General features: G+C 40.5%; 2 protein-coding genes across 4 annotated transcripts; one reads left to right on the forward strand and one right to left on the reverse strand.

Annotated features, from left to right (window-relative positions):
- Positions 16-7,823, forward strand: LOC109212410 (magnesium protoporphyrin IX methyltransferase, chloroplastic). Of its 3 annotated transcripts, none has more exons than XM_019376070.1 (3): positions 16-671; positions 1,304-1,720; positions 7,441-7,823. In XM_019376070.1, the coding sequence occupies exons 1-2, from the start codon at positions 102-104 to the stop codon at positions 1,709-1,711; spliced, it is 978 nt and encodes a 325-aa protein (XP_019231615.1). In that variant the 5' UTR covers positions 16-101; the 3' UTR covers positions 1,712-1,720; positions 7,441-7,823. The 3 variants fall into 3 exon arrangements, with proteins under 3 accessions (XP_019231615.1, XP_019231605.1, XP_019231598.1); XM_019376060.1 differs by lacking the exon at positions 7,441-7,823 and adding an exon at positions 2,650-2,732; XM_019376053.1 differs by lacking the exon at positions 7,441-7,823 and having other exon boundaries at positions 1,304-1,946.
- On the reverse strand, positions 2,636-9,180 carry LOC109220942 (trihelix transcription factor ASR3-like). Its single transcript, XM_019385411.1, has 3 exons — positions 8,642-9,180; positions 6,684-7,415; positions 2,636-2,922 (listed from the first exon to the last, which is right to left on the reverse strand). Exons 1-3 carry the CDS (start codon positions 8,676-8,678, stop codon positions 2,636-2,638), a joined length of 1,056 nt encoding a protein of 351 aa, XP_019240956.1. The 5' UTR covers positions 8,679-9,180.

Genomic DNA, 10,142 nt, shown 5'->3' on the forward strand with positions numbered 1-10,142 from the left:
TTATCCCGCGGATTACACACTATCGTCAACTGCCTTCCATCTTCTTGACTCAGCTTCCTCCGCCTTCCCAGCAGGAGGAAATTTAGCTCCCTCCACTTGCTATGGCTTTCTCTTCGCCACTATTCTCTCCCGTTAACTTCGCCTTAAACCCTAACTCTCAAATCCATCCTAAATGCACTAAACCCAACCGCCGGAACTTCTCCGTCTGCGCCATTCCGCCACTCTCCACTGCTACCGACATCTCGGCGGTCACCGGTCCGTTGGACGGAACGACTCTCGCCGTACTCGGCGGTGGTTCCGTGGCAGCACTTGCAGCTATCCTCTCGCTTGCCGACCCCGAGCGCCGGCGGCAGCTGCAGGCGGAGGAGGTCGGCGGAGGTGACAAGGAGGTAGTCAGAGAGTATTTCAACAACAATGGGTTTCAGAGGTGGAAGAAGATATATGGTGATACAGATGATGTGAACAAAGTGCAGTTAGATATAAGACTGGGACACTCTAAAACTGTTGAGAATGTGATGAAAATGTTGACTGAAGAGGGGTCTCTTCAGGGAGTTACTGTCTGCGACGCTGGTTGTGGGACCGGTTGTTTATCCATTCCGCTAGCGAAAGAAGGTGCTGTTGTATCAGCTAGTGATATTTCAGCTTCCATGGTCGCTGAAGCCCAAAAACAGGTGATCCTTCTCGAATAGTACTTTTTAGTTTTTACCGACAATATTTTCACATATATCCTCCAGTTCATTTTATGTCTGAGTTTGTCTGGACAGGAAATTGGATTAACAAGAGAATTGTCTGGGCACGAAGTTTAGGGAAACTTTTGAATCTTGTGGTTAAACTAAAGATGTATATAAATGTACCAAAATGCCCTTTGAATCTTGTGGTCTTTAACATGCAATGTGAGATGCTGAAATTAAAGAGTTACTAAATATGGATTATGAAACAAACTAAAAAGGAAGGTAAGATACATAAATTGAAACGAAGGAGTATAGTTAAAGTTGAAGGTCCAACGAGTTGAATCTGCCTATGCTTTTGCATCACATTCTGAGTACTCGTGGAATAAGAAATTTATTTGTGCTTCTCTTAGCTTGGACAAACTAATTTACAGCGTGGGAAATGCAATATCTTAGCTCGTACCTTTTCTTTTCATCGGCAGCTTTTATATTATCCTTTGGAGTATATCTTAGATTATATGATGAGCTTGGGTTCATCTTTAAGAAAGAAACTTGTTTTAGAAGTGTAATTGGTATTAGGATTATGGCTTTTGTGGAGTTGAGAACTGAGTAATACATCTTAATCTGTAATGAAGGCGCAAGAGGAGTTGTTCAAGGCTAAGGATGACCAGTCCCCGGCACCAGTAATGCCAAAATTTGAAGTGAAGGACTTGGAGAGTTTGGATGGGAAGTATGACACTGTGGTCTGCTTAGATGTTATGATACATTACCCACAAAGTAAGGCTGATGGTATGATTGCTCATCTTGCATCATTGGCTGAGAATCGTTTGATCCTGAGCTTCGCCCCAAAGACATTCTATTATGATTTGTTAAAAAGAATCGGAGAGTTGTTCCCTGGACCTTCAAAGGCTACACGAGCATATCTACATGCAGAGGCTGATGTGGAGAGGGCACTGCAGAAAGCTGGGTGGAAGATAAGGAAGAGAGGCTTGATTGCCACACAATTTTACTTTGCAAAGCTTATTGAGGCTGTCCCTGCTTAGGATTGAAAGGCAAGTGAGATCTCATTTGTTTGGCCATGTTTCTTTGCTGCTGGTTAGAGATTAGGAAGTTCGTTGAGTGTTTATCATGAATGCGTTATCTCACTCCTTCGTTTTCTAACTTGTATAATAGTTTATAATGTATCTAAATTGTGCTTCTGACTTGGAAATTTTTTGTTGATATTATTAATATATCATGAAATGTAAATGTTAGTCATCATTTGGTGGCTTTGATTCATTCCTTCTCGTTTTTACTTTTTGTGGTTCTCTGCCAGCAGCTCTGCTACATTTTTTCCTCAAATAATGCTTGATTGTTGTGAAATCCTATCCTTCCTTTTCTTAAGCTTCTATATTTCGTTCCATGTGCATTCGAAACATCAAGATAATATTTTGAACAGTTAGCGGCAGTAAAAGAAAATAAAAATAACAGTTTAAAAATTAGTTTAAGAGATAACACATTACATCAAAGTTGAGAATTGAACAGTTAAATGAATTTGATTTCTTAAAGTCATGTAAATGGTAAGATAATATTATTAGTGGAATGGTGTTAAACATTCAGGCTAAAGATGGAGATACTGTCATAAAAATTGGAGAAGAGGGAGTAGAATTTACTATCAAGTAATCCATTTTGGAGATGAGGTTGAACCTGTAAATTCTCAGTTATCTTGCCAAGTGTTTGCTTTCCTATGTCCAATTATCATCAATGTTTTTCAGATAGATTGATGCTAGTTAAATTCATCACAGAAGAGACCGTCATTCATAGTCGAAGGCAGATGTAAATGAGATCTTACGGTTGTCACTAAGTTGTGAAGATCACTAAGTAACCGGAAACCATACTTTCATAATCACTGTCAAGAACCTTGATAATTGATAAATAATCAAAACCTACTATTAAATTGTCATTATCTTAAAGTTTGTCTTTGTCCATCACATCTTATCAGCAACTCTTGCTAGTGCATCAGCAACCTTGTTAAGAGCAGCAATTAAGCTATCAGTGTGTTCCTTCTGCTGCTCCCTGTCCAGTTGACGGTTGTCGATTTGAGCATCAAGTTGTGCATGAAGCATATTGGTGTTTTGCTCCATAGTTTTCAGCAGTTTATATCCCAGACTAGTAGCAATACATCCATCTGGTGATTGTCTTCTTCTCTTCACTCCGTCTTTAAATGTGGAGCTTTTCCAGAAATCTGATCCAGGCTGTTCACCTTCAGCTGTACCTGAGAGCAATACAGAGGAATGTGCTTTACTGTTAAAATCTTTACGGTATAGCATTTAACTAAAGCTGTTATGGATAAGTTAATTTAAATGATGGCACTTTGAAATGTGCTATTGACTTAGAGTCATCTGAAAAATGATCCTTCTATTTTTATTTATTTATATAAGTTTCTGATCCTTTACTTGAACCACTCATCCTGTTTAGCTTACTGGAGTTATGGTTAAATTTTGACCGAACATTCGTGAAAATGCAAAATGTACTTTGTGTGTTACAAATCAAGCAAGAAAAAAGAGTTGGCGCAGAAGTCTGTGTGAGAGCAAGTATGTGCTAGGAAAGAGGGGGCTGCCAAGCTTTGAATTGTTGGTTATAGATGCGATGGACAGTGTTAGTATGAACCAAATCTCATATTAAATGTGTTACTTTTGATATTGCTCTGTCTTGTAGGAAATTCATAAAGTTGTATGCTTGTGAAAGGACCGGCTTTCTAACGGATTGTAGTTATCAGAAAATATTTATGCCACCAGGATAGAATTAGTACCTCCAACAATATATACAACAACAACTACCCAGTGAAATCCCATATAGTGGGGTCTGGGGAGGATAATGTGTACGCAGACCTTACCCCTGCCCCGACAGGGTAGAGAGGCTGTTTCCGATAAACCCTCGGCTCAGAAAGACGGAGATAAAAAACAAGAAAAGAGAATTCATTAGTAACTCCAGTAGAAACCGTAATAGTAACAGAAGCATAAAAACCAAAAGATGAATGACATGCAATAACAGTAACCAGAGTCTAAGGCCCGGGGCTAAGATAAACAGCAAGAATAGTGTGGGTTCGACATAAACTGCAAGCCATCTAAGATCAACCCTAATCCAACCCCACCTCACCCCCGGTATGAAGTAAGGAAAGCTCTACTACCCCTATCCTACAACCCTAATGCTTGACCTCCAGGCCTTCCTATCAAGGGCCATGTCCTCGGAAATCTGCAGTCGTACCATGTCCTGCCTGATCACCTCTCCCCAAGACTTCTTAGGTCTCCCTCTACCTCTTCTCGTACCCACCACGGCCAACCGCTCACACCTCCTCACCGGTGCATCAAGGCTTCTCCTCTGCACGTGCCCGAACCATCTGAGCCTCGCTTCCCGCATCTTGTCATCCACAGGGGCGACGCCCACCTTCTTCCGAATATCTTCATTCCTAATCTTGTCTATCCTAGTGTGCCCGCACATCCACCTCAGCATCCGCATCTCTGCTACTTTCATCCTCTGGATATGGGAGTTGTTAACCGGCCAACACTCTGCCCCATACAACATGGCCGGTCTAACCACAGCTCTATAAAACTTACCTTTGAGTATCGGTGGCACTTTCTTGTCACACAAGACTCCAGATGCAAGCCTCCATTTCATCCAGCCCGCCCCTATGCAGTGAGTGACGTCCTCGTCGATCTCTCCGTCCCCCTGAATCATCGACCCAAGGTACTTGAAGCTATCTCTCTTGGGGATGACCTGTGACCCAAGCCTCACGTCCCCGCCTACTTCCCTCGACTCAGAGCTAAACTTGCACTCCAGGTACTCTGTCTTAGACCTGCTCAATTTGAAACCCTTAGACTCGAGAGTCTGTCTCCAAACCTCCAATCTCTCGTTAACACCGGCCCTCGTCTCGTCAATTAGAACTATGTCATCAGCAAATAACATACACCATGGCACCTCCCCTTGAATATGGTGTGTCAAAGCATCCATCACCAAGGCAAATAAGAACGGGCTAAGCGCAGAGCCTTGGTGTAATCCCATAACAACCGGGAAGTGCTCCGACTCGCCTCCCACAGTCCTAACCTTAGTCTTAGCTCCATCATACATGTCCTTGATCGCTCTTATGTAGGCTACCGGCACGCCCTTCGCCTCAAGACATCTCCAGAGCACTTCCCTAGGAACCTTGTCATACGCTTTCTCCAAGTCAATAAACACCATGTGCAGATCCTTCTTCTTATCCCTGTACTGTTCCACCAACCTCCTAATAAGGTGGATAGCTTCCGTAGTGGAGCGGCCCGGCATAAACCCAAACTGATTGTCGGATATAGACGTCGTCTTTCTCACCCTCACCTCCACCACCCTCTCCCAGACTTTCATGGTATGGCTAAGTAACTTGATACCCCTATAATTGTTACAACACTGGATATCACCTTTGTTCTTGTACAACGGAACCACTGTACTCAACCTCCATTCCTACGGCATCCTCTTCGTCCTAAAAATTACATTGAACAACCCAGTCAGCCATTCCAATCCTACTCTACCCACACACTTCCAAAATCCAACCGGAATTTCATCTGGCCCGGTCGCTCTACCCCTACTCATCTTACGCAAAGCCCCCACGACCTCCTCCACCTTAATGCGCCTGCAATACCTAAAATCTCGGAGACTCTCCGAATGCCCCAAGTCCCCTAGCGCTATATCCCGGTCCCCCTCCTCATTTAGAAGACCATAGAAGTACGTCTGCCATCTCTGCTTAATCTGGGACTCTCCCATCAATACTCTAGCATCCTCGTCTTTGATGCACCTTACTTGGTCCAGATCCCGGGCCTTCCTCTCCCTCGCTTTAGCCAGCCGAAACAACTTCCTGTCCTCGCCTTTCTCCCCTAATTCCTCGTATAGACGGCTAAATGCTGCATTCTTAGCCTCCGTGACCGCCAGCTTTGCCTCCTTCCTAGCCACTATGTACCTCTCTCTATTCACTCTCCTCTCCTCCCCGCTTGTGCTCCCTGCCAACTTCGCGTACGCTACCTTCTTCGCCTCCACTTTACCTTCCACCACTAGTCTCCTTGGTGCCTGCCAGAAAAACCCTTCGATACACCTAGCACCTCTCTCGCCGCCTCTCTCACATAGTTCGTCGTCGTTGACCACATAGTGCTCGCGTCTCCACTACTCCTCCAAGCTCCCATAGCGGATAACCTCCCCTCCAACTCCTGGGCTTTATCCTTGGTTAAAGCTCCCCATCTAATCCTCGGTCGGCCACGAGCATGCCTCTTCTTCCTCTTCATCATAATGCCGATTTCCATCACTAAGAGTCTATGCTGAGTCGCGAGGGTCTCTCCCGGGATAACCTTGCAATCCTTGCACAACCCTCTATCACACCTTCTGAGGAGAAGGTAATCGATCTGAGTCTTCACCGCCGAACTTCGGAAAGTAACCAGATGCTCCTCCCTCTTCGGAAAAGTCGAGTTCGCAATCACCATGTCGAAAGCCTTAGCGAAGTCTAACAGCGAAGTACCTCCTCCGTTCCTATCCCCAAGGCCAAAGCCACCATGCACCTCGCCATAACTACCAGCAGCCGCCCCAATATGACCATTAAAATCCCCTCCAATAAATAACCTTTCAGTAGGTGGAATACTACGCACCATCTCGTCCAAGCCCTCCCAAAAGCGCCTCTGAACCTCCTCATCCAAGCCCTCTTGCGGCGCGTAAGCGCTAACTACATTGAGGGTGCACTCACCAATCACCAACTTAATAAACATTAGCCTATCATTCACTCGCCTAACCTCCAACAATATATATTGGATATAAATATTGTTCTATATAATAAAACCTAATACCAGAATTGTGGTACAGATTATAAATAAATAATCATGAAAAGATTGTGCTAACCATGATACAATGACAGGGCAATTCTCATCATGAAGGTTGTGTCCAACAATCAGATCAGTTCTGATGATAAAAAGTTAACTAGCTTCTGCGCTGAAGTAGCAAATTTTGAAGGACGCTTTAATTTACCTGATATAGGCGTGGGAGAGGGAATGGACTTTGCTTTTTTATCTTTGGCAATCCCTTCCTTCAGTGGGTTGCTTCCAATTTCCTCCATTGCTGGAAACAGAACATCATCTGCCATGATATATCCGTCTGTATGAGAAACTGCTTCAGCCTCTGTGTTCTCCTGCTCGTCCTCCTCTTCCTCTTGCTCTTCCTCTTCTTCTGCTGTTTCTATCCCATACTCAACTTTATCATCTGTAGTTATGGTTACCAGAGCTAGTTGGTATGCTTCTGCTGTGAATTCCTTCCCATCCAAGACATCATAGACTTCTCTGTCAAAAAAACCTGGTAGCTTTCTCTCTCGCCTTAGATCATTACTCATAATCCAATAAGATTCACTGCTTCCATTTGCTTGCGACTCCCATGCTTTAATTTTCCTGAAGTCACTGATCATGTTGCTCCATCGTTTTCTGCATTGAACAGGTCCTCTGTTTGCTCCATGTTGTCTGCAGTAAGAGGAGACCGAATTCCATTTGGGTTCCGGCTTGTCTGAACCGAACACAGAACTGGATTTACGCCCCCTATGAGTTCTTTCCTCTGCAATCTTTTTTCCTTCTATGAGAACAAGTGTTTCTTGTCTGGTCCATCGCGAGTGTCTTGGTGTTTTACTTTTGTCATCTGTGTCTTCAGTTGGTTTTCGCTGTCCATCAACCAAGTCAGCTAAAGATGTGGTGTTCTCATTCATCTCTGTTGAGCCTAATGTCATTGATTTTTGTTTCAGAGGTCAATTAGGGTGAGGTAACATTGCACAAAAGGGGACAGTATAAAGATCTTTGGGGATAGTCTATTGGTGGAAATTTGTCTATTGCCTATTATTGTGGGAGAGATTACTAGTTTCAAGAGATTTACCAAGTTGATTTGGTGATTGACTTCCAAACAAAGGCCTTAATTCTTTCTTTGGGGATTGAATTTTAAAGGCTTTCTTGTTCAAGCACTGGATTTCCTAAGAGACAATACCCATTAATTGGACAGATTTCTTAAAGTATATCTTATTGTAAATGCCCTTGTTGGATCAATGTGTTATGACTTGTGTCTCACAAATATTTCCTCAAAACTTACAGCCTTGTTTGATTCTATTATTCAAGAAGTTGCCATTTCAGAGAAGGGGATTGTAATCCTTTATTCGACCAAATACTGGTGCTCTATTTATTGCCGAATCGTTTAAGGCATCTCTATTAAAAGGTATATTGACCTTTTGCCGTGGGTTACTAGAATTTCCAAGTAACTGTTACTCACCAGCTATTGTATATTGACTGCTGCCACTAAATAATGAAGTTTTTACCTAATAAAGTGTGATTGGTATGCCAAAGTTTATTTTCAGATGTTTAAATGAAATTTTGAGTATTAAAGATTGATAATAGAGTTCAAAATGTTGGTTGAGACAAGTGATATGAAATTAAAAGTTAAGATAGTCGTAAGAAAATTCATACACAATGGGTCTTTTTCTCACGTTGGTACAACATTTGTAAAATTAATCTATGTTTTGGCATTGGACATACTAGACAGGTAGATTCAAGCATATGATATTCTTTGTTATCGGCACAGTCTCATTTTTTCCTTACCGTATGCACAAAAGGATCAGTTGGTTGATGTAAGTGTAGGATAAGTACTGAGTAATGGAAAGAAAGTGAAAAACAAATAAAGAAAATATGATTCATGTCCTAAACATATCAGTTCTGCTTAATACGTCCGTTAATTTGATAAAAATAAAATTTAGAAGAGTGTTTCTTAAATTAAAAAACAAAAGAGCCGATTAAACGCTGATGGGCATCTCTACTCAGGTATGGACACAATTACAGCATCAGGGAAAAAAAGGGGAAAACTTAAAGTACGAAAGTTGTCCCACATCGACTGAAGCAAAGGGAGACAAAGAGCTGGAGTAGTATAAAATGATATGAGGGAACAACGTCAAACATACTTACCTGGACGGGGTCCATGGCCTAGGTTGGTGACTTCCATTGCACTTTGGAAGGGCGCCCGCCTAAGGTCGGCTCAAGTGGTCGAGCCTACGTCATAATTTGTGGCAGAGGGGGCTTGCGTTCGCGCGGCCCCTACCCCAATTCATATCTTAAGCTCTTGGGCCCTTGTGTAAACTGCCTGTTGGGTCTTACGTAATTTGATAATAATCTAATCTCTTCTAAGTGTGTTTCACACTTGTAGCTGCTTAAATAATACTAAGCCTTTTTGGCCTTATGTAATTGGCAATCTTTAGGCCATATATTTGATTTGGCCCTAATCAAATTTGCACCAAATAACCAGAACTTATTTTCCTTAAGAATAGCAAAAAAAAAATATATTTTGTACCGCTCTCCTCTCCCAAAATGCACGCAGTACTCTTGTCTCCCCTTTCCATAAATGGTGCCTTTTCATTTATATTCTCTTTAAGTTTATTTATTAAATAATACCTCTCTCTGTCCGAAAATTTCTCCAAAACCTCTTCTGTATCTACTGTAGCAATGTATATAAAAGACATAAAAATATTAAATATAATTGTAGGAGTAAATAAATTTTTGATATACAAAAATGGAAAATAATTTTTGATATACACAAAGAAGGAAAATAAATTTATAATATATAAGTAAACACATTATTTAACATGTTATACACTACGATATACAGATAATATAATTATTTTTGTTATGATGTATATTGGTATAGAGACAACAATAAATTTTGGAAAACTATATTTATAAATTCATAGTTTAGATATATAAATAATGAAAATAAATTTTAATAATCATTTTGATATACACAAAGAACGAAAATAAAATTGTGATATAAATTTTGCATAATCATCAATACGTGTTTTGGCTATTATATATCAATTTGTATATCATACAAGATTTTTATTGATATACATAGACATGTACATTCATATTGTATGTCAGTGTATATCACACAATATTTTCACTGATATACATAGACATGTATATAAATATGAATGATATATATATATATATATATATATATATATATATATATATATATATATATATATATATATATATATATATATCACCATGTGTATCTGTGTGCATATTACATTATATATCGTGATATACATTATTAAATTTGGCATTATGGGTGTGTTTGGTATAAAGGAAAATGTTTTCTGTGGAAAATATTTTCCAAGAAAATGTTTTCTTGGAAAACAAGTAGTAATCTTATTCATTTTCTGGTGTTTGGTACGCAAATTAAGGAAACTGACTTCTCAAGAGTATTCATAAATAATTTAGATATAATAAACATGAAGCTATAAACTTTCAAACCAACAACCTTCCGAACCCACAAATTTCATAAACTTCCGAACCGCTAAAACTTTCAAAAACCGCGGAATTTCGAACCCGTAAACTTTATAATTTCTAAAACCCGTAAAACTTTCAAACACATAAAACCTCCAAACTCATAATTTTGGAACTTATA

Source organism: Nicotiana attenuata, chromosome 2 (genome assembly GCF_001879085.1).
Source record: "Nicotiana attenuata strain UT chromosome 2, NIATTr2, whole genome shotgun sequence".
Lineage (NCBI taxonomy): Eukaryota > Viridiplantae > Streptophyta > Magnoliopsida > Solanales > Solanaceae > Nicotiana > Nicotiana attenuata.